At 49.5% G+C, this 24,319-nt stretch overlaps 1 protein-coding gene across 1 annotated transcript; it reads right to left on the reverse strand.

Annotated features, from left to right (window-relative positions):
* Positions 1 to 1,170: 1,170 nt before the first annotated feature.
* Positions 1,171 to 21,620, reverse strand: Flcn (folliculin). Its single transcript, XM_042673940.1, has 13 exons — positions 21,422 to 21,620; positions 18,976 to 19,083; positions 17,062 to 17,336; positions 15,755 to 15,901; positions 12,887 to 13,108; positions 12,254 to 12,414; positions 9,726 to 9,817; positions 7,781 to 7,971; positions 5,922 to 6,035; positions 4,840 to 4,963; positions 4,086 to 4,217; positions 3,875 to 3,980; positions 1,171 to 2,224 (listed from the first exon to the last, which is right to left on the reverse strand). The coding sequence occupies exons 3-13, from the start codon at positions 17,308 to 17,310 to the stop codon at positions 2,023 to 2,025; spliced, it is 1,740 nt and encodes a 579-aa protein (XP_042529874.1). The 5' UTR covers positions 17,311 to 17,336; positions 18,976 to 19,083; positions 21,422 to 21,620; the 3' UTR covers positions 1,171 to 2,022.
* Between the last annotated feature and the right edge of the window lie 2,699 nt (positions 21,621 to 24,319).

The raw sequence follows: 24,319 nt of genomic DNA on the forward strand, positions 1-24,319 counted from the left end.
GGGCTCAGTGGTAGAGCGCTTGCCTTGCATGCATGAGGCCCTGGGTTCGATTTCTCAGCACCACATAAGCAAAAAGAAAAAAGCTGGAAGTGGCGTTGTGGCTCAAGTGGTAGAGCGCTAGCCTTGAGCTGAAGAGCTGAGGGACAGCGCCCAGGCCCAGAGTGCAGACCCCACGACCGGACCCCCCCCAAAAAAAAAGAGTCTCATGGACTTTCCTGCCCAGGCTGGCTTTGAAACATGATCCTCAGATCTCAGCCTCCTGAGTAGCTAGGATAACATGCATAAGCTACCAGCACCTGGCCAGTTCTTAACTTTTATTAGCAGTTATTCATATAGACATGCACATGATAAGAAAGAAAAACATGTGCACTATTTTCAGGGAGAAGGCCTACAGCAGCATAAAAAGCCTAGTCAGCACTGGAGCCTATGGGCTCATTCTCACAGCTTTATTTTCCTTGGAAACACCTGCTCCCTTCTGGTGAAATAATGTAAAGCTAGCACATTCTCCTACTTAACAAGTGGACTTAATCACCCAACTGGCTGACAACTGGCAAAGAAGCTTATTTGAACACAGTACAGTGACCCAGGGGCTGTCACACACTAAAAACGTACAAGGACTCATCCCTAAAGCTGCAAGGATATGAGGCATGCACCCCTTCTCCATTTGCCCTTAACTGTGCAGGGCATAACTCCCCCCAATTACATGGTCAAAACACACATCTTCCAATTCTAGTGTCTGTCACTTTCACAGTGAGGTAGCCCAACACCTTCCTCCTAAATATGTGCTGGCACTGGGCCATTTCCTGAGATTGGACAGAATGCAAAGGGACACGGTAGTAGACCCTCCACGAGTTTTAGCCTCTCTCTACTACCAGCTCCACAAAGGAAGTTCCAGAACACTGACCAAGATCACAGTGGCTTATACTTCCACCCCACCTAGCACTGGCCACACTCTGGTGTTGTCATAACCGTAATATGTTCCATGTAGCCATATTTCAGCACTCATGGATTACGCATACAACACTGGTCCCATCTGTAGTCTATGATGTTTGCACAACGGACCACCTGCTGTTCCCTGCTCTGCACCCCTCCCCTGGTAAGCAACACTATTTCCTGGGAGTAAACACAGCTTGTCATTAGGCTCAAACAAAAAAACTATGCAGTCAGCAATTTACAAAAATAACGTATTTACTGTGTCGCAATGTTCTTGCATTATACAGAGAACTAAACACAAACTCAATCTTCACGTTAAATATAAACAGAAAACTATAAACGAATTGGGAAATTTGCCAAAGATCTTCCCAAGACTTGAGTCCTTTATAAAACTGTATGGTGTGGTAATGCCACACTGGAAGCAGTTACTTGCAGTGACAATAAATGGTGAAGACAACAGAGGGGAAATGACACAGGATAGTCATGGTGGGCCGTGGTGCCTTCAGTTGGGCTAGACAAGGGGGAAGGACCGAATGCTTCCGCAAAGCCTCTCATCTTTGTTAGAAATCAGAGTCTTCATCCTTGAACTGCATGTTCAAGCCCCATGGACCATGACTTCAGAGCAACATGAACTTTCAGATGCCCAGAGATGGGCAACACAGCTTCACCAAGAGCCTTCACAGGGGTCTAAGCAAGTTGCCAAAAGAGACTGTGGATGGATGGATATCTTGAATATTCACAAGTGTGGCAAAACACAATCACAAACCCAGGAAACTGCTAAGTTTCAAAGAGGGAAGTGCTGTGATGTTAACTCCAAGAGCAGGCAGTTCCTGCAGCTCACACACTCGAGTCGGGCCTGGCCCACCCACCTGGCTCTCCAGAGGCACAGGCACCTGCGCCTGAGTGCCCAACACAGAGACCTACTGTCTCCCCCTCCGCCTGCCTTCCAGCCCCACAAGCACAGCAAAGGCCAACCCAGTGACTTGCACTTGTTGAGTGTTCCACACTGCAGCTGAGAAACCCTAGCAGCCCTCCTCTCTGCAGCTGGAGGATGGTGCATTCCAGATGTAGACTCAGATGCTCCTCAGGTCAGTTACGAGACTCTGAGGCTGTGGGGCTGCGGACTGTAGACATGAGGTGGGACTTGTAGGTCTTGCTCAGGCCTGTCATCCAGAACTTCAGCAATTTGACATTGTCCTCCTCTGATGCACCCAGGACACTAAGGAGCTTCTGCGTGTCCTCTTTGGGGCGACTGTCCACCTTGGTGAATTTAAACAGGACCTTTACTTTGCTGCAAAAACACAAAAATACACACTCAGAGCCACAGCCCAAGCACCAGAGCTCTGCTCATGGGGCCTAAACAGCTTCTAGAACTGTGAGGGCCCTGTAGGCCCTAAGGGAAATCACACTCAGTTGAAAGGGTTCAGAAAAACAGCTACTCACTTAGGACCTCTATCTAGCCCAAGGGAATAGACTACTATCAACACAGCAAACTGAGCAAGAGCCAAGCATGATATGGCATGCCTGTAGTCCCAGCTACTCAGGAGGCTAGGCAGGAAAATAATCTGAGCATACAAACTCTCTGGGCAACACAGGGAGACTCATCGGAAAAAAAAGAAAAAGAAAGAAAATGAAAAAAGGAAGTGGCGCTGTGGCTCAAGTGGTAGAATGCTTGCCTTGAGCTGAAGAGCTCAGGGACAGCACCCAGGCCTAGAGTTCAAGCTCCACTGGGCGGGAGGGGGAGGGGGGGCAGGGAGTTGTAGCCTATAGCCAGGTGCCATTGGCTCACACCTGTAATCCTAGCTACTCAGCTGAGATCTGAGGATCAAGGTTCAAAGCCAGCCTAGGCAGGAAAGTCCATGCGACACTCATCTCCAATAAACCACTCAGAAAAACAGAAGTGGTGCTGTGGCTCAAGTGGTAGAGTGCTAGCCTTGAGCTGAAGAGCTCAGGGATAGCACCCAGGTCCAGAGTTCAAGCCCCACAACCGTCAAAACAAACAAAAAAAAAACCTCATGGAAGAAACAAGTTGTTTCTGAGCTTCCTTGTCTGGCTAACTAAAACCTTGAGGAAAATAGCAAAGAGTCAAGACACAAGAAAACAACATATGCTTTTAAAGAAAAGGAAGTAGAGCCGGGCGCTGGTGGCTCACGCCTGTAATCCTAGCTACTCAGGAGGCTGAGATCTGAGGATTGCGGTTCAAAGCCAGCCCGGGCAGAAGAAACCATGAGACTCCTATCTCCAATAAACCACCAGAAAACCGGAAGTGGCGCTGAAGCTCAAGTGGTAGAGTGCTCGCCTTGAGCTGAAGAGCTGAGGGACAGCGCCCAGGCCCAGAGTTCAAGCCCCACGACCGACAAAAAAAAAAAGAAAAGAAAAGGAAGTAGGGTTTAGGGCCTGACTCAAGTGATGAAGTACCTGCCTAAGAAACTTGATGAGTAGGGAGGGGGTGGGAGAAAAAAATGGAAAAAAAAAAAAGAAACTTGATGAGTTCAAATTCACTTACCACCAAAGGGGGAACAAAAGAAAGGCAGGAAGGGAAAGGATCAGGCAAGGGTATAGCTCAGTAATGTGGTACTTGCCCAATATGGGTAAAGACCTAGGTCCAATGCCCAGTATTAAAAAAAAAAAAGGAGGAGGGGAATTGGGTGCTAGTAGCTCACACCTGTAATCCTACCCACTCAGGAGACTGAGATTTAGATCGAGAGAACTGAAGTTCAAGGACCAGCCAGGCAGAAAAATCTGCCAGACCTTCCCAAGGTCACCAGATTCCTAAGTGGCAGGGCTGATATCTGAACCCTGCTCTTAACCTCTACTTCTATACACTCAGGGGCCACTACATAACCTCTTTCCCAGAAACTGTTTTTTCCCCAGCAGAGCCTGCTCCATGGACAGCTTTGCCCTCTCTGGGAAGTTCTGGTAGCTAAGGCCAGATGCTTACTTCATCCACTCCTCCTTGAGGCAGACGAGACACTGGTCCACCACGTCCACAGACAGGTTCTGGTTGGTGAGAGCAGCTTCAATCTTATTCAGGATGGTAGGGCCAACTGTGGATGAGGCAGAGGCACAAGGGGCAGCAGCACTGGATGAAAGGCAGGTCCTGCTACTCCTCCCTCCCTGCCAGAGGACAACCCCCACACAGTGGTACCTACCTCGGTCTGCAGCCACAGGGCTTCCACTGGTCACCACAAACTCGTACTTGCTGAGAGACTGGTCATCCTCACACCCAACTGGGTGGAGGGTGGAGCGCGTGGCTGTGTGAACCTCCACGATCACCACAAATTCTGTAGCAACACAAAATACACCATCCTGTGGTCACCTCTTAACAAGCTCATCCAAAGTTATCTCACGTGAGCCAGGAACACCCTGCGCACTGTACTTTGCCAGAGCAAAGGTCTCCTGAGAATGATGCTGTGGTGTTTAAAACCTTTTGTGAACAGAGTTAAGGACTCATTTTTGGCCTCAGTTAAACTAGTAATTTCTTACAACAATCACAATTATATGCACCATGGCACTCATATATAGCCCACCCCACCACGTTCCCATTCTACAGACAGGACAGGCCTGAGAGCTCCTGAACTTGCCTAAAGTCACTCAGCTGTTGGTGTAAGACACTCAGAGCCACCTCAGAAAGCAGAGCTTTCATGTTCCTACATGACCCAAAGTAAGGCAGCGAAGTAGGGCTCAGGACGCAGGCTGTGAGAAGCACAGTTGTGTGAACCACCCTGACTTTCAGGTCCCCACCCATTCCAAAGTCAGGAAAGGGAAGCCCCCAGCCACTGGGAAAGCAGGTGCCTTCAAGAACAGCAGGCCACACCCTCAAATCCGTGACTAAGATCCAGTTCCACTATAAGCTGGGGAACCTCCCAGAGCAGCAGGAAGGGCACATCCCACAAAGGCACACACCTGAGGCCAGCACATGGGCAGGGATGGGCACATGCGGGCTGAGCCCGAGGAAGTTGCAGCGATAGGCCTCCTCATACTGGCTGCTGTATGGGATGATGCGGACACAACCCACAGGCAGCATGGTCTGCGGAGGACAGGGTAGCTCAGAACCCATCACAGTCCCACCTGCCCACACACCCCAACTTGAAACACCCTCTGCAGCTGGCTCACAGCCTCTCTCCAGGGGGTGTCCTGGTCCCTCAGGGTGGTCTCCCACCAAGAGGCCCCCAACTCCTATCCTGACCATCACTCATACATTGACTCCTACCTTGTTGGCATCAGGGCAGCTGTGCTAGCATGCTCTGCTCACCCTTCCCCTCTCAAGAACACCTGTAAGATGGCTTCTTGGAGGAGTGGGGAACAGTAGACAGGGAAGTTATCAGTCTTCCAGGACAAGACTTTCCACTAGAGATAGAGAATGGGAATGATACCAGGTGCCGGTGGCTCACACCTTTAATCTTAACTACTCTGGAGGCTGAGATCTAAGGATTGTGGTTCAAAGACAGTCCAGGCTGATACTCTTATCTCCAATTAACCACCAAAAAGCCAGAAGTGGAGATGTGGTTCAAGTGGCAGAGTACCAGTCTTGAGCTAAAAAAGCTAAGGAAAGCCGGGTGCCAGTGGCTCACACCTGTAATCCTAGCTACCCAGGAGGCTGAGATCTGAGGATTATGGTTCAAAGCCACCCCAGGCAGAAAAGTCTGTGAGACTCTTACCTCCAATTAACCACTAGAAAAAACTGGAAGTGGTGCTGTGGCTCAAGCGGTAGAGCGCTTGCCTTGAGCTGAAGAGCGCGAGGACAGCGCCCAAGCCCCACAACCAACAAAAAAAAAAAAAGCTAAGGAACAGTGTCCAGGCTCCTAGTTCAAGCCTCAGGACTAGTACAAGAAAAAAAAAAAAGGTAATGGTAATGACTGTCATTGTTAGGTCCTAGATTGGAGCAGATGGCTCACAAGGTTCTCTGCTAGTAGTCACAGTCACATCCAAAGACACTAAGCCGACACAGCCTGGCCACACAGTACATAAGTAAATGATGCTCTCACCCGGAGAACTTCGAACGCTGATTGCACAAGGTCCACATCTCTGCTTTTCCAGATCACCTGGTTGCCCATGAGGACATGCCAGGCTAACATGCGAAAAGACGGGGCACCCAGGACCTGAAACACAGCACACAGTACTTTCTGCATTCTCATAATTAACTTCTCTCCCCTCTGCTGGAAGTTATTTTCTGTGTGTATTTAGAAAATTTCTCTGCATATCAAAGGAGACTGTGAAAAAGAGGACAGAGACGCTTATCTTCCTAGGCAGGCTGATAGGAATCACAGGAAGCCTTGATTTGTACACTTAAAGACAAGAAAGACTTGCCAGGTACTGGTGGCTCACACCTGTAATCTCACATCTATAATCCTAGCTACTCAGGAGGCTGAGATCTGAAGACTGAGATTCAAAGCCAGCCCAGGTAGGAAAGTCTGTGAGACTCTTATCTCCAATTAAGCTCCAAAAAACTAGAAGTGGCGCTGTGGCTCAGAGTGGTAGTAGGCCGGCCTTGAACATCAAGAGCTCAGCACCCAGGCCCCAAGTTCAAAGCCCCACAACCAACAAAAATAAAAAATAAAAACAAGATTCCAAAATTCTTCCACTGAAATATCCTTCCCCTGATGCTATTTTGAAGCACAAAGGTACCACTTTGTGCAAGTCACCTCCTCTATAGATGCACTTTGCTGTGCTGAACTACTTGGTAGTGATCTGCAGCAGGCACACCTCAGGAACATGAAGGACATGGGGTTTGCCAGCACAGCCCAAACTAGGCTACCCAGCCTCCTTTACAGCTACAGGAGCCATCAGTGTCCTTGACGCTTTCCATTTGTCCCCACTTTACTCTAACCCAGCACAGGCTCTCCTACCCACCTTGGACATTAACCTCCCAACAATGACATTTCAGAAGAGGAGTGTTGGCCAAAAATGACTTTGAAATCAAACAGCTTAAAATAGGCTATGAAGCTGAGTGCTGGTAGCTCATGCTACTCAAGAGGCTGGGGTCTGAGGATTGTGGTTCAAAGCCAGCCCAGGCAGGAAAGTCCATGAGACTCTTATCTCTAATTAACCACCACAAAACCAGAAGTGGCGCTGTGGCTCAAAGTGGTAGGACACTAGCCTTGAGCAAAAAGAGCTTAGGGACAGTGCTTAGACCCTGAGTTCTCTTCCCATGGAGGCTGACAGGGAAAGTGGGAAGCCTGGAGTTGTATGCTTAAAGACAAGACTTGCTGGTGCTGGTGGCTCACACCTGTAATCCTAGCTACCCAGGTTCTGAGAGAACTCAGGCTCTGAGTTCAAGCCCCATGACCAGCCAAAAAAAAAAAAAAGGGACTACGAAGCATGTTTTTTTTTCTTTGTTTTGGTCTGGTTTTTGCTGAGACTAGGTTTGAACTCCAGGTTTCACACTTGTTTGGGTTCTCTACTCATAGCTGGTGTGCTACCACTTGCACCAAACCTCCAGTTCCAGCTTTTTGCTGGTTAGCTGGATTTGTTTGCATGAGCTGACTTTGAACCACGAGTCTCAGATCTTAGCCTCCTGAGAAGCTAGGATTACAAGCATGAGCCACAGAGTCTAAGCTGCATGTACACAATAACAGTACAATCTGATCCTTTCAGAAGAGTCTAGAATAACAAAGATTAGGAGTCTGCAGAAAACAGCCAGGCTTTTCTCTAAACCTACACTGCACTAAAAGAGCTCTGCTTCCGGGTCTAACACATCTCAATGGCCACTGTACTTTCAGCCTCCCACTGCTGGTCACTCCTGGCTGGAAGAGGATAGGCCCAGAAGACAATGTATACTGGATGGAGAAGTCTGAACACTTCTCCTGGGTTTGCTCCTGGGACTATATGTACATTTGCTGCTTACCTGTCTCATGTGTCGAAGAGACTTGAAGACTGAGAGCTTTCGGGGCTGCCAGTTGCCACAGTCTGAGAGCAAGGATGAATCTGTAGGACATTTGGTCAGTTCCCGTCCTCCCGCGCCCTCAGGCAACACAGGGGTTTTCTCCTCCTCTTCCGCCTCTGAGTTGTCCCAGCTTTCCGATTCCTCCTCTAAGTCTACAAGACAGACAACAAGGACAGGTATGGAATGGACAGGTATGGAATGTAGCCTCCTCCGGTGATCACACTAGCCCCAGGGATGGTGTGGCTACAATACCAGCTGTTGTTTCCTGGCTGTGTTCATCTATCTGGTGCCTGTTGCCCCAGGCACTGGGAAGGCAGGAAGGCATTTATTTGGTCCAGGGAGGACACAGTTCAGAACCTCTCACTGAAAAATGCAAAGTTGCTCCCCATGGGTGGAAAAGTTCAAACCAACCAAGTGCTACAGAGCATGTGTCCTGTGCTCTTCTGCAGGAGCCCTTCCTGGGGCTCCACACACTGCTTCACTCAGTCCTCCCCAACATCCTGGGTCAACATCCTCATTCACACTCACAGATGAAGGCACAGACTTGTTACTTCAATTAATCTTTATGGCAGACCTCACAATCACACCTCCGTTGCATGTCATGATGAGACCTGGGGCAGGGAGGCCCATGGGCAGCAGAGCAAGGATCTGAGGTCAGGTCTGACACCTGAGTTGAGGCCTAAGCCCACCCGTAGTTCCTTCGTGACCCAACACAGTGCAGGCATGGCAGAGAGCCTCACTCACCTGCTTGTCTCCCTCTCCAGAAAGCTGTAGAGGACCTGACTTCTCACCTAGACGTCATGACTGCATGAACTGGTGTGCGAGTCTGTGAGTGGCACAGTAGTAAGCCGCCGATGGCCAAATGAGCAGGAGGACAGGCGGGCAGTGGCAGGGCCTGTCTTCTCTGAGTGTGCCCTGCTTTCATGAAGACCTTATTCCCGAGTGGCCTCACAGAAGAGCCCTCAGGAACACAAGTGGGTGCAGGGAAAACCTTGGAAGAGCTCCATTTAGAACTGGTGGCTCAAGGGACAGGGCATCTTACCTAGCAACCACAAGTACCTGACTTCAAACTCCAGTACTGCCAGAGAAAAATGTTTCAACTATTTAGAAGGACCATCCTTAAAAAAGCACAGAAGGGGGGCTGGGAAGGTGGCTCAGTGGTAGCGTGCTTGACTTGCATGCATGAGGCCCTGGGTTCAATTCCTCAGCACCACATAAGCACAAAAAGCAAGAAGTGGCATTGTGGCTCAAGTGGTAGAGTACTAGCCTTAGGCAAAAAAGAAGCTCAGGGACAGTACCAAGGCCCTAAGTTCAAGCCCCAGGACTAGGGGGGAAAAAAAGGCACAGGAAGCACTGTCAGCAAACAAACTGCACAACATACACTGCAAATGACCATTGCTCCCCACCCCACAGCTATGGGAACTGAGGATTATCTGGGTACCCCACACCAGGATCTCTTGGGAAGACAGCAACAAAAAGGGGACTCATCCCCAGGTTTGGAGGTTCAATCATGAATGTGAGGGGAAGGCCAGACCCTGGGAGGCTGGGGAACCAACGCTCTGGATGGAAAACTTAGGTCCAACAGAAACAACATTCTTTATTCCAAGCAAACCTTAAGAGAATTGCTACAACACCAGGCATATGGCTATCATCATACAACAGGGGCAGAAAATTTTCAATCTCTCAGTCCTTTCTATAGGCAGTCGTAACGGTTACTTTTCCAAACTCCCTGGAGAACAGACTCTTTCAAGGAGAGAGAAAGAGGAGGAAGGAAAGAAGAATCACACAGAACTACCAAGGCTCATCTGGTTTATTCAGACACATTTCCCTATAGCAGCTCCTCCTGCTGGGCTACTCCCCACCCCCACCACAGGAAAAGGGCCCCAACAGTAACACCCAGCCTCACCAGCAAGCTTCTCCATCTGGACCAAGGTGTCCTCAGTCGGTGCACCCTCCAGGAGCTTCTCAGTCAGTCGGCTGCCGCATGCTTTCAGAAGCCTGGAGAAAACAGCACCAGCTGTGAGGTTCCTTACAAGAGTAAAAACATAAGGCCTTTGGCCTGGACAATCAGGCCTGAGTGTACCCGATGTCCCTATCTGGACACTCAGCCATTCTGCAAGACACAACCCAGGTAATTCATTAAAAAGTGTGAGGAACATCAGGAGGCTGAGATCTGAGAATCATGGTTCAAAGCCAGCCCAGACAGGAAAGTCTCATCTCCAAGTAACCACCAAAAAACCAGAAGTGGTACTGTGGCTCAAGTGGTAGATCGCTCACTTTAAGCTGAAGAGCTCAGGGACAGTGCCCAGGCCCAGAGTTCAAGCCCCACAACCAAAAAAATAAAAATAAAAAAGTGTGAGGAAGAAATGAGAGGAACTGCCGGGTGCCGGTGGCTCACACCTGTAATCCTAACAACTCAGGAGGCTGAGATCTGAGGATCATAGTTCAAAGCCAGCCCGGGCAGGAAAGTCCGTGAGACTCTTATCTCCAATAAACCACTAGAAAACCAGAAGTGGCACTGTGGCTCAAGCGGTAGAGCGCTCACCTTGAGCTGAAGAGCTGAAGGGACAGCGCCCAAGCCCGGAGTTCAAACCCATGACCAACCAAAAAAAAAAAAGAAATGAGAGGAACTGTTTGTTCTGATCCTGATGCAAAGTCATCTCAGAGACAAAAGACCTAACATGAATGCACTGGCTAACACTAAGGAACCAGTCAATTCTGTAAGGTAGGATAATGGTATTATGGATATACTTGTAGTTGCAATGATACAACAAAGATTTGCTTTAAAAATATTCTAGGAAAACAGTGAAGGGACAGCCAGGTCCTCATGCCTGTAATCCTAGCTACTCAGGAGGCTGAGATCTTAGGATCACAGTTCAAAGACAGCCTGGGCAGGAAAGTCTGTGAGATTCTTATCTCCAATTAACCACCAAAATACCCTGAAGTGGATCTGTGGCTTAACTGATAGAGCATTAACCTTGAGCAAAAGAAGCTCAGGGACGGGGCTGGGAAGGTGGCTCAGTGGTAGAGCGCTTGCCTTGCATCCCTGAGGCCCTGGGTTCGATTCCCCAGCACCACATAAGCAAAAAGAAAAAAGCCAGAAGTGGCACTGTGGCTCAAGTGGTAGAGCTCTTCAGCCTTGAGCTGAAGAGCTGAGGGACAGCGCCCAGGCCCAGAGTTCAGGCCCCATGACCGGACCAAAAAAAAAAAAAAAAAAAGAAGCTCAGGGACAGTGCCCAGACCCAGAGTTCAAGCCCCAAGAATGCACAAAAAAAAAAGTGAAGGGTCAGGGAAAAGAAAAGTGAACTGGTATAAATGCTAGACCTGGAGGCTTACTGCACTGTCTGCTCTATTCTGAGCCTGTGAAATTCCATAATGAAAATGGTTTTCAAATGTAGGACGAGCAAGCTCAGTAAAGCTTTAAGTGTTTTCATCACAAAGAAAAGGATGACAAGGTAAAGTAATGTGAACACTTGAGCAACGCTGTCACTGTGGACACCACAGAGCTGAGGTGAACATCCTCAGGCAAGCCGATCTTGAGAGAACTCCCCTACTGAGGTGGCTACTAACTGAACTGCCATTAGGCAGCACATGCTTGCATACTACACATACTGCTGTGTAGCACAAGTGTATGTGATTTAATTTTTACTTGTCAACTTCAAAGAATGTTTTAAATATAGGAGTAACTATATGTTCGGTGGGAGCAGGTATTTTTCCTCAGGAACTGGACCTGCAGGAACTCACTCCAAGACAAGATCTACACAACGATGAGAACAAGGCCTATCTATAAGGGGACAAGGGACAGAACAGTGCACATGTGGCCAGGAAAGACTGGAATCTAGTACGTCCACTAACTCACTGACCCTCCTCCTTGCCAGCACTAGAGTTCAATCTTCCTTTGGCTGGCCTGGGTTTAGTAACACAGCATGCTTCTACTAAACACCTACAAAGGACACATATACTACAGAGCCAGGGCCTAAGGCTTTGTGGTTTCCACCCCATTCTCCAGTCAATCTAGGGACATGGGCTCCAAGAGGCCTCTACTGCACACTGCACTGGTCCTTGGAAGGAGCCACTTCAGAAGTGGCCCAAGTCAGACTTCACTAATGAAGGCCCTGCCAATGAAAACTTTTCCTGAGACCTGAGCCAGATGTTTACTGTGTATTTTCTTCAGAGAGAGTTTCGCTATGTTGCCACAGAAATGGTTTGCATATCATAGGAAGCGAGCTCCACCTAACTGTGTGACATTGTGTGATTGAGGCCAGGAGAGGACTATCCCTTGAGTACAAGGCTCCCTTGCTCATTCATTAGTGCCCATGGGTCAGCATTACTGGGAAATGGCCAGCAACTTTGGCCAAGAGCTGCTCTCCGAAGTTGTGATGATCCAACCAATCCAGTGAGTGCTAACAGCTGCCAAGCCCCAGGAAGTGTTACCAGGCAAAGGAGGTATGCAGACATGCCCACAGGTTGTCATCACTGGTCAAGGAGGTCAGCGAGCGAGCAGCATTGCCATTCCTCTGGTGCAGGAACGGTGTAAAGGCTGTGTTCATTCTCTGGGCACGTTGTGGGCACCCAAACTGCTCTGCCTCAAATACCTGAAATGCAAAGGGGAGAGTGTCCTCTTCAATAGCTGCCCAGATGACTAACTCTAGCAGCCACTCCAGAGGACAGACACAGGGCCCCCAACACCCAGAGGTGTACCCCCAGGATGGCTCAAGGAACAGCTTCATCCATCTGGAACCACTACAATGTAAGGATTGTCACCAGACCATGCCTGCCAGTCCTGAGAGGGCTAAGCTAGGTACAGGTCAAGACAGACCAATGGACAGTTGCAACAGGAAGGGCAAAGGAAGCAAAGACCAAAGAGAAGAAGCCAGACTGAAAGAGAGACAGGATGGTGGTACAGGCAAGGCCAGAACAGATGGGCTGGCCAGCAGGTGCATCACTCATCCTCAACTCTGAAGCCAAGAGAACAAGTTGGGTGCACAGCAGCTGCCCAGAGAAGAGGAACACAGCTGCCTGTGCCCTCAGTGAAGATGCCACCATTATTCCTGACCCCAGTGTCACCTTGAGGGCCTTGCCCTGGAGTTCATCAATGATCCCTCGGATCTTCCCCAGCAGGAAGGGCCAGGAGTTGATGAGGTAGATCCGGTCCATCATGATGGTGATGATGCTGTACCAGCGCTGGAAGCCCCTGGCCAGGCTGTCTTTGATGAAGAAGGTGTGACTGAACACAAAACCATGCTGTTCATCCCCAAAGAAGATGGGGCCTTCCCGGCCAGGACACACCTGAAAGAAAACCATAACAACTCAAGAGACAGCTCTCCTGCCATCAGAGAAAACATTTCCAAGCCTCCTTTGACCCAGAAGTGGAATCTAGGGCATAGCACATGCTAGGCAAGTGCTCTCCTACTAAGCTACAGCCCCAGCCCTTCTTCGGACCTTTCATCATGGATTAGCCACAGGTAATCCAAGGAGAGCAAGAGGAGTTGGATGAGTGAAGAGTTTTGCAATTACCAGTTCTTTTTCATTTTTACAATGTGAAGGATGAAATCTAAAGCCTTGGGCATGCTAAGCACCTGGTCTACTGCTAAGCAAGACCCTTAACCCCAGAAAACTTTTTTTTTTGTGTGGCTAATCCTAGGCTTGAACTCTAGGCCTGGGCACTCCCCCTGAGCTTCTTTTGTTTCTTTTGCTACCACTTAGGCCACAGTGCCACTTTCAGATTTTTCTGTATATGTGGTACTGAGGAATAGAACCCAGGGCTTCATGCATGTGAGTGAGGCAAGCACTCTACCACTAAGCCACCTTCCCAGCCCTCTAGCAAATTTTCTAGAGGTCACTTTATTTACTGTAAAGTAACAGGGCTAGAACAATGGGATCATTAGTTTCTTCCTCCTTGAGCCACAGATAATTCTGTAGAAACATTCCATCTACTCAGGACTCTAGTGTGCCAGCTTGTTTACGTAGAGTGGACAAGACCAGTAGCCACGTCAGAGCCTATAGCGCAAAATCTGTGCCTCTTTTCTTTTTATTTTTTTTTTTCAGTCGTGGGGCTTGAACCCAGGGTCTGGGTGCTGTCCCTGAGCTTTTTCACTCAAGGCTAGCACTCTACCACGTTAAGCCACAGCACCACTTCCAGTTTTCTAGTGGTTAATTGGAGAGAAGCGTTTCATGACTTTCCTGCCCAAGCTGGCTTCAAATCATGATCCTCAGATCTCAATCTCCTGAGTAGCTAGGATTATAGGCATGAGCCACCAGCACCTGGTCATCTATACCTCTTTTCTTAGGCCTCAGCCTCCCCCACCACCACCACCCTGCAATGATTCTCTTGGGTTTTTTTTTTTTGGGGGGGGGGGTCTGGTCCTAGGGCCTGAACTCTGGGCCTGGGCGCTGTCCCTCAGATCTTCAGCTCAAGGCTAGCACTCTACCACTTGAGCCACAGCACCACTTTTGTCTTTTCTTTTTTTTCTGCTTATGTGGTGCTGAGGAATCGAACCCAGGGCCTCAAGCATGCAAGGCAAGCTCTCTACCACTGAGCCACCTTCCCAGCCCGATTCTCTTGTTCTTAATACATAGTTGGAGCACACATGACCGTCTGTTTGCTTGCAGATTCACAGCAGGAAATGAGAACACATGGCAACAATGACAACCAGCAGAGGATGGGAGGAGCCTCCTCTGGTGGATGGATATAGGCAAGAAAGCTTAGTGACTGGACCATGAGCTCTTTATGATAAACCAAGAGCAATAGCTATGGAGTTCAGGAACAAGTCAATCTACTTGGGTTTCTAAGAACATGTGATGATTCAGACAATAAAATAGTGTATATACATATGGTAGAAATAATTCCTGTCTTAGAAATATATACATCAGGAATGGACAATGCAGATAAAAACCAGATGCCAGTGGCTCAATCCTATAATCTTAGTCACTCAATTGGCTAAGATCTAAGAATCACCATTTGGAGCCAACCTGGGCAGACAAATCTGAAAGACTCATCTCCAAATAACCAGAAAAGGCTAAAACTAGAGGCATAACTGAAGTGGTAGAGCACCAGCCATGAACAAAAAAGATGAGCAAGAATGTGAGACCCACGAGGCTGGGAAGATAGCTCAGTGGTAGAGCGCTTGCCTTGCATGCCTGAGGCCCTGGGTTCGATTCCTCAGCACCCACATAAGCAAAAAGAAAAAAGCCAGAAGTGGCACTGTGGCTCAAGTGGTAGAGCGCTAGCCTTGAGCTGAAGAACTGAGGGACAGCGCTGAGGCCCAGAGTTCAGGCCCCATGACCGGACCCAAAAAAAAATTTAAAAAAAAAAAAGCAATTAGGGGGCTGGAAAGTTGGCTCAGTGGTAGAGTGCTTGCCTTGCATGCATAAGGCCCTGGGTTCAACTCCTCAGCACCACATAAGAAAAAAGTCAGAAGTGGTGCTATGGCTCAAGTGGTAGGGTGCTTGCCTTGGGCTGAAGAGCTGAGGGACAGCACCCAGGCCCAGAGTTCAGGCCCTACAACTGACAAAAAAATAGCAATTACAGGACTGAGAAGGTGGCTCAGTTGTAGAGTGCTTGCCTGGCATGCATGAAGCCCTGGGTTCAGTTCCTCAGCACCTCATAAACAGAAAAAGCTGGAAGTGGCGCTGTGGCTCAAGTGGTAGAGCGCTCACCTTAAGCTGAAGAGCTGAAGGACAGCACCTAGGACCAGAGTTCAAATCCCACGATCAACCAAAAATAAAAAATAAAAAGAAATAAAAACAAGCTGGTACTTGAAGTAAAAAGTTAGCACCCACTCAGAAAATCAGAGAACTTACCACATTCTTTAAGGTTCAACCATTGGTGTGCTGCACTCTACAGCACAGTGACTGGCCAGGCCCCTCCCTGTCCATAACCAGCACTGAACTATGTCTGTGTGGGTCTCCCACTGAGACAGGCCCCAGGCTTACCTCACAGCTCAGGCTCCTAACACAGGCCTGGCGGACAATGCTGAAGAGCTGGGGGTGGTTGGGGTGCTGGTGACTGACATACTTGATTGATGTTTCTTTATCATGGCTGATATAGCCTGGGTGCCCTGCAGCAAGGGACCGGCAGCCCTGCCCAAGAGGACAAGAAAACCTATTAGATGGAAGCAAACAACAAACTGCCCTACCTTATACAAATAATGCATTTAGAAAGTTAATCTCTTTTCTTTTCTTCTCCTTCCCTCCCTCCTTCCCTGCCTGTCTATTCTTTTGTTGGTCATGGGGCCTGAACTCTGGGCCTGAGCGCTGTCCCTCTAGTACTCTACCATTTTGAGCCACAGCATCACTTCTGGTTTCTGATGGTTAATTGGAGGTAAGAGTCTCATAGACTTTCCTGCCTGGGCTGGTTTTGACCCACGATCCTTAGATCTCAGCCTCCTGAGTAGCTAAGATTATAGGTGTGAGCCACAGGCGCCTGGCCTTCTTTTCTTTTCTTTCTTTTTTTTTTATGATAGGATATCCCTCCACAGCCCAGGTTGATCTAGAATTCAGGATCCTCCTCAGCATCCAAACTGCTGGGGTTACGGGCATATGCCATCACCTGCAACCTCTCAATTATTGTATAGAAACTTGCTGGCTTCTAGATTTACACTCATCAGAGGAACAAAGAGTTTCCTAACTAGGAAAAGCAGACCCTTGGGGCCACAAAGCTCATAAAAGTAGGGCTGGCCATAGCACGTACAGGTAATGAGAGGATGAGGCAGGAAGATCACAAGCTTGAGAACAGACTGGCCTACACCTTTGAGCCAGGTACCAGCAGCTCATGCCTGTAATCCTAGCGCTGAGCCTTCTGAGTAGCTGAAATTAGCCACCATGCCCAGTACATGTACTTCTCAGCAGACCCAAACAAATGCCCAAGCACAGCTTCCACCACCACTCAATTTCAAGCCTGATCAAAGACCTCCACACAATGTGGCCTGTTGGGATAGGCTGAAGGAACATAAGACTAGGCTAATTGAAGTGGGTGGATACAAGGGTAAATGCCATGATGGAACAGCAACTGTCTGTGGCTTAAAATGCTAATGCATACAGTGGCTGAATATTGGGATGATGAGAATGAACCAAAGGGACTAGAGAGAAGCATGCACATGCAGAGGGTCAAGGAAAAGCCCCTGAGGTCTGGGTCATTTCCAGAAGGCCTTATCCAATGCTCTCAACATTCTGGGGTCTCCTACATCCTCCCATTTGCTTCTCAAAGACCAAATGTTCCCCAAGGGTCCCAAAACACTTGCCTCACACATGTCCGACTTCTTGGGCCCCGGGCTACTGGACTCGGCACTGGCACCCTCGGCTGGACTATGAGCACGGACCCGGCTGCTCATCTGGATGCCGCCCTCCTCCTCCTCAGCTTGTTCACCCTGGCCAGGGCTGTCCCCATTCCCAGCACCCTGGGGCAGAGGGGCATGCAGAACTTCCGTGCAGAAAAGAGTACGGGGACCATGGAGTTCACAGAAGTGACAGAGGGCAACGATGGCATTCATGGTGCCTTAGGGGATGAGCAAGAAGCCTGTGGAGGCAGGAATACCATCAGCAGACCTGTACCTGCTCATGCTCCAAAACGTGCCCAGAGCCCATGGAGCACTGGGACCACACATCACCAGGGGCTTCCTGACCAGCAGAGGTTAAGTCACCTGCCAGCACAACCAGTTCTAATCACATGGAAAGCTCTCCAGGTAGAAGTACCACAGAGCTAGGAGGTAGATGGTACAAGCAGAATGCACCTTGAATGCCACCATGCAGCACCATGTCAGCACCACTGGAATGACATATAGAAAATGCCACAGGAGGGCTAGGAAGGTGGCTCTGTGGTAGAGCACTTGCCTTGCAGGCATGAGGCCCTGGGTTCGATTCCTCAGCACCACATAAGCAAAAAGAAAAAGCCGGAAGTGGCGCTGTGGCTCAAGTGGTAGAGCGCTAGCCTTGAGCTGAAGAGCTGAGGGACAGTGCTCAGGCCCAGAGTTCAGGCCCCACAACCGGACCCAAAAAAGTAAAAAAAAGAAAAAAGAAAATGCCACAGGAGCCAAGTAGAGGGAACTTCACCTAACACTCCATACCTGCCAGGCAAGTTTGGATGCTGTGATGCACCCCTAGGTGCTCACCTCAATGGACAAATACGTAAATAGGCAGTTAGTCACATAGGCACGCGTGCGCGCACGTAAACACACACACACACACACAGAGCACATCCTTGCATCGGGAATGGCTGTGGAGAACGATCTGGTGGGCAGGACAAGAAAATCCCACAAGGAGACTGGGTACAGGTCCTCAGTAGAGATGAAATGGGAGCATGCTCGCAGGGGGAAGAGCCCAGGGCCTGAGGGAGTTTGGGAGGAAGGAAAACTGATCTCATGATCCCTGAAGGCTCCTGGAACTGCTTTTAGAGATAGCAAAGCTATCTCTGATGAGGCTGACATACAGATGCCAACTGAGGTGGCCCCACTTACCAGAGTGGGTAGCAAAGTCAGTAAAGACACTGTCAGGGGGCTGAGAAGGTGGCTCAGTTGTAGAGTGCTTGCCTAGCAAGCATGAGGCCCTGGGTTCGATTCCTCAGCACCATATAAACAGAAAAAGCCGGGTATAGTGCTCTGGCTCAAGTGGTAGAGCGCTAGCCTTGAGCTGAAGAGCTCAGGGATAGTGCCCAGGCCCAGAGTTCAAGCCCCACGACCGACCAAAAAAAAAAAGAAAAGAAAAAGAAAGGACAGTAGGGGCACAGAACCAAGTGGAATGGGTTTAAATAAAGGGTTCATGGGACTCATTAGAGTGAGGCCAAAAGAACAAGTATGGAGGCTGGGAATGTGGCTTAGCAGAAGAGTGCTTGCCTAGCATGTATGACACCCTGGGTTTGATTCCTCAGTACCACATAAACAGAAGTTAGAAATGGCACTGTGGTTCAAGTGGTAGAGTGCTAGCCTAGAGCAAAAGAAGCTCAGGGATAGCGCCCAGACCCTGAGTTAGAGCCCCAGGACAAAAAAAAAAGGAACCAGGAAGGACAGGCCACGGATGGAATAAGAAGTCTGAGCAGGAGGAAGGGGAGTCGAATCCAAAATAAAGGCAGAGGCAGTGGCACTGGAAAAGGTGCTACAAACTCCTTGGAGAGATACAAAAAGAGAAATGAAGCAGCTCTTAGGCAAATCATCAGTACTAACCTTATACTTAGAAGAAGCACACTTCCACCATCCCACCTAGACCAAAGCACTCAAGGTCTCGCCAGATGAATCAAGTATGGTAACTTCAGATTCAAAACTTGACATTATCTAAGAAAAGAAAAAGTCAGAGGAAGAAAGTCAGGGGGGAAACCCAGACCTAATTCTAAGAGCAGTGATTTTTTTTTTTACTTTATTTGGTGCCAGTTCTGGGGCTTGAACTCAGGGCCTGGCACTGTCCTTGAGCTTTTTATTCAAGGCTAACACTTGACTACTTGAAGCACAGCTCTACTTCTGGCTTTTTGGTAGTTAATTGAAGGTAAGAGTCTCATGGACTTTCCTACCGGGTTGGCTTAGAACCTCAATTCTCAGATCTCAGCTTCCTGAGTAACTAAGATCATAGGTATGAGCCACTGGTTCCTGACTAAAGAGCAGTCATCTTTGTAGCATGAAGAAACCTTCTCAATAAGCTTTTAGCTGACCTAAAACCAGGACACAGCAAGAGGATTGGAGATTCATCTGCTGTTATGCTTCAGATCCCAATGTCTCCCAAATGCTTCAGATCCCAATGTCTCCCAAATGCTATGTGTTGAAGGCTTGGTGCCTACTCAATAGTGGTTTAGAAGTGGTAGAACTTTTAGGAGGTAGGGCCTATTGAGAAGTGCCCTTGTAGGGGGGATATAGGGACTGCTGCTCCCACCCCTGCTCCTCCCCTTCTCCTCCCAAATCCATCTGTCTTTGTTTCCTGGCCACTATGCAGTGACCAAAAACCAAAATGTCTGTTCTACGACTCCCAAAACACAGTTTTGTGCTATCATGTGCTCCCCTGCTAAGATGTTCTACCTGACCACAGGCCCAAAGGAACCAACCATCTATGGACTGAGACCATGAACCAAACTAAGCCTGTCCTTCTTTCCAAGTTATCATTTCAGGTATTTTGTTATGATAAGAAGCATGCATGAGGCCCTGGGTTCAATTCCTCAACACCACATAAGCAGAAAATAAAAAAGGCAGAAGTGGCGCTGTAGCTCAAGTGGTAGAGCGCTAGCCTTGAACTGAAGAGCTGAGGGACAGTGCCCAGGCCCAGAGTTCAGGCCCCACGACCAGACCCCCCCCTCAAAAAAAAGAAACCCACTAATACACTTGTGGTTCTGTGGCTTAGGAGCCCTCCTGCCTCCTGCCTACTGAATAAGGTCTCTCAGGGTCTCACAGTACACAGCATTTGAATTCTGGGCAGAAAGAGGCCAATTCTTTCATCTTTCTCCAATTTGAATGCCCATTCCAATTTTGCGGAACAAAGTGCTGTGAGTGTACTATCATCCTTCCCAACAAGCTTTCCAGAACTCAAGACAGTCTCTTCCTCATCATGCTTAAAGTAAGTTCTCAAATTCCTTGAGGAGGTTGGCTGCCTGACCATGTCCCTGCCCACACTAGCTGAATCACTGTCCTGAACACGGCACCATCCTTCCATTCTCCACTGAGCCCTGGGTCTACTTCATCCCTACTTCTGTTGTCTTCTCACACAAGCCTAGAGAATTAGGGGTCACTAAAAGCACCCTAAGGAAATAAGGGGTTACAATGGAGCTTAACCAGTAGCAAGCACCCAACTCTACAAACTCATCTCCCACAGGGGAGCTTCACCAGTAGGAGCTGGAATCCCAGCAAAGTACACAGGGATGAAAACTGCCACAGGAGAGTCCTACCAAGCTTCACCGGGATTTCTATTTATTTGCAGAGCTCGCCAGACACACACCACACTAGAAGGGCAAACAGCGTCATGTGCCACAATTGCTCAATCACTTAAGGACAATGGTGATAATGTAGTCCTCCAGCACTAGAGCAGCTGTGGCCTTTCTCTGCTGGGACACAGTTCTTCCTGCTAGGCTGGCTGGGCATCACGGTTGGTGATAGGTGTCTAAGGGCAGGAGAACCAGGATCAAATTCCAACAAGCTCCTGGCGCCCTGGCCCACCCGTGACGGCTGGGGACCACCTTGCACCTTGCAAGCCAGGTACTGAGCTGGCTAACTGATTTTTCCAGGGGAAAGACAAAAGGAGGTCTTATTGACGCCCGAGGAAGCTGTGCTAGGCCTATTAGCGTTATCAGAGGGTCCTCCTCCGGCCAGCCAAGGAGGAAAGGCAGGAAAAGCCAACCACCCCTCTCTCTCTCTCTCTCTCTCAAAGCACACGGAAAAACAGCCGGAGCAGGAGGCAGGCCGAGGAGCAAGAGGCAGGCCAGGCCAAGCGCAGGGAATTCAACCGATGACCCTGACCGGGGGGGGGGGAGGGGGGGGGGGGCCGCCCCAGGTGACCCGCTTCCTCCCCGAAGCGCCACTCACCCTCACCACCATCCCCTCGGGGGCGGGGTCCTCCGCAATGCCTTCCCCTCAGCTCTAAGCTCCCCCCCATCACCTGCCCACTAACTCCGCGGGGCCGGGCCCCCAGACCCACCTCTCCTCAGGTCCGCCCCATTGCGCCGTCCCGGCCTTCGCAGGACCCCAGGCGGCGGGAGCCCCGTCTCTTCACTTCGCTAGAAGGTAGTCCCCGCGGGGGTCACTCTGGGCCGCGGACCCCACGCGAGGGGCCCCCGGCTGCAGCCCTCGACCAGCAGGCGGCAGCGGGCCCTCACGCTCAGCCGCGGTCTCCCAGGCCTGGCAGCCCGCGCCCCCACCCCCCACGCCCTCAGCCCGAGCGCGTGACTCGGGTGGTTCGGACCATCCGCGCAGCCCCGCGGCAGAGGGCAGACACCGCCCGCAGCCGCCGGGCGTCGCGAGGAGAGCGAAGCCCCGCAGGACCCGACACCCCTACGAATACAGAGAGAGTTTAAAACAACCACGGAGTCTGAAAGGGAACCAGACTCAGCTTCCAGACACCCCTTCTCTGGTGTCTCTGTTTCGCTTCCCCCCCTTCGAGAAGTATAGAATGGTTCAGCCCGCTCAGGGCGGGGCGGGGCGGGGCGGGGCGGAGTGGGGGCGGGGCAAAGTGGGGGGCGGGGCAAAGTGGGGGGCGGGGCGGGGCGGCGTGGGGGGGCGGGAGGAGGCTGGAAGAAACCTTTACGCGCGGGAGGATGCTGACGTTTCCCAAGACACTTTAGAAAGAGAAGTGAGGGGAGATAGAAGCTGATTCTATTTACGCCGAAGACGTGGAAGGAATGAACAGCTTTCTACTAGCGCTCTCATTCCAAGTCTTAATAACTTGTCCAGGAGCTCCTCTCCACCCCCCCCCCCAGGAAAAAGGGTGGAAGGGGCGGGCAGGAGGGCTGTCACGTGACACGAGGAAGCGCCCGGTGCAGGACGGGACGAGGGCGTGCTAGTGTTTGTGTGTTTCCGCTCGGCCCAAGCGATCATGGGCCCGAGCTTTCTCTTTTTTTCTTCTTCTGACATTAAGTCTTTAGTTTTATTGTAAAGGTGACGTACAGAGGGGCTACAGTTACATACGTAAGGTAATGATTACATTTGGGGTGGGGGATCGGCCGTGGGGCTTGAACTCTGGGCCTGGGCGCTGTCCCTCTTCAGCTCAAGGCGAGCGCTCTACCACTTGAGCCACAGCACCACTGCCAGTTTTCTGGTGGTTCATTGGAGATATTTTCACGGCCTTTCCTGCTCAGGCTGGCTTTGAACCGTGATCCTCAGATCTCAGCCTCCTGTGTAGCTAGGATTACAGGCGTGAGCCACTGGCGCCCGGCTAATGATTACCTTTCCTGACGAACATTGTTACCTCCTCCCTCGTTTTTTTCTCACTTCTTCTCCCGACTCCTCCTCTCTCCCCCACCCCACCCCCCGCCCAAGTTGTAAAGTTCAATTCCAACGTAGTGTCTTGTGAATAAAAACACAAATCAATTATGGAATGTCTTTAAAGCCTGTGTGCTTGTGATTGTATGGCTGCTTAAAAATTAATTGTAAAGCTCCTAGTGCTTGAGGTAATGTGGGTTCTTCATCGCCTGCAGTTGTAGCCCGTGCTCTCACCTATGGTGGCTCTGAAATGGCCAGCCTGGGCTGAACAGCACAAACCCAGTTTTCAGGCTGTCACAAGATAATTTCTGAAATGAAAATATATGTGCATACAGAGAAATAGGGTTAATTTAGAAGTCCATTTTGCTTTTGCCATCAACAATATAAATGCTTGAATTTTTACTGTTTGCAAAATGCTTTGAAAACCTTTAAAAGTTGCAGATGTTCACACCATCCTTTATCTGCTTTCTAGAGTCCCAAGTTTCCACTTTGTTGAGGTGATTTGTGTTCCTGCCAAAAATGAGTCATTCCTGCAATTCTGAATATTAATATAGTTCACTTATTCCCCACAAATTGTTATTAATATGACTGGTTTTATTTATTTTTAAATGTTTTTCCTCATCTTCTTAGTGGTAGGTGTTCTTTGCACTCAAAATCAAATCCCAGCCAGACACTGGTGGCTCATGTCTGTAATCCTAGCTACTCAGGAGACTGAGATCTGAGGATTGTGGTTCAAAGCCAGCCCCGGCAGGAAAGAACAGAAAACAAAGTGGCACGGTAGCTCAAATGGTAGAGCTAGCCTTGAGCTGAAGAGCCGACAGTGCCCAGGCCCAGAGTTCAATCCCCATGACTGACCAAAAAAAAAAAAAAAAATCAACTCCCCACCCTCCACCCCCTCCCCGCCAAGTTCTACCATGCTAGGCAAGCTTTCTGTCACTGAATTCTGCCTTCTACCACCAGGTGTTCTTGAAATTAGTATTTTTAGAATTTTTTTTTTTTTTTTGGTGGTTCATGGGGCTTGAATATAGGGCTTGCACACTATCTCTGAGCTTCTTTTTATTTTTTTGTCGGTTGTGGGGCTTGAACTCTGGGCCTGGGCAGTGTCCCTCAGCTCTTTAGCTCAAGGCGAGCGCTCTACCACTTGAGCTACAGCGCCACTTTCGGTTTTCTGGTGGTTTATTGGAGATAGGAGTCTCACGGTCTCTCCTGCCCGGGCTGGCTTTGAACCGAGATCCTCAGATCTCAGCCTCCTGAGTAGCTAGGATTACAGGCGTGAGCCACCAGCGCCCGGCTCTCTGAGCTTCTTTTGCTCAAGGTTAGTGCTCTACCACTCAAGCCACAGCACCACTTCCCAAATTAGTACTTGTTACTGAGCATTTCAACAAAAACTAACTATACCAGAATTTCTTTTCTCATATTGTTGGCAGAAGGCATCACCTTACTCAAATTATCCTTATTTCCATGGACTCATGAGATCTTATTGGAAGAAAGCCATTAGATCTCGTATTTTCAATAATCCAGTGTGTACTCAGCACTAGGCTTTGACTTATACCAATTGATAGCAAATTAAGATGGGGGCCAGCAAGACTCCTTCTCACAAGGGAGGAATAAGAAGTAC

The sequence above is a fragment of the Dipodomys spectabilis genome, unplaced genomic scaffold (assembly GCF_019054845.1).
Source record: "Dipodomys spectabilis isolate Male_0828 unplaced genomic scaffold, ASM1905484v1 ptg000018l, whole genome shotgun sequence".
Taxonomy (NCBI): Eukaryota; Metazoa; Chordata; class Mammalia; order Rodentia; family Heteromyidae; genus Dipodomys; species Dipodomys spectabilis.

Bases quoted from the DNA above. Each gene is read 5' to 3' on its own strand.
- Flcn (XM_042673940.1), bottom strand. From the start codon at position 17,310: ATGAATGCCATCGTTGCCCTCTGTCACTTCTGTGAACTCCATGGTCCC. The intron at 15,902-17,061 runs GCAAGTGTTTTG...CCTCTTGGGCAG, and splicing joins AGAAGTCGGACATGTGTGAG to GGCTGCCGGTCCCTTGCTGC. The intron at 13,109-15,754 runs GTAAGCCTGGGG...GTTTTCTTTCAG, and splicing joins TTAGGAGCCTGAGCTGTGAG to GTGTGTCCTGGCCGGGAAGG.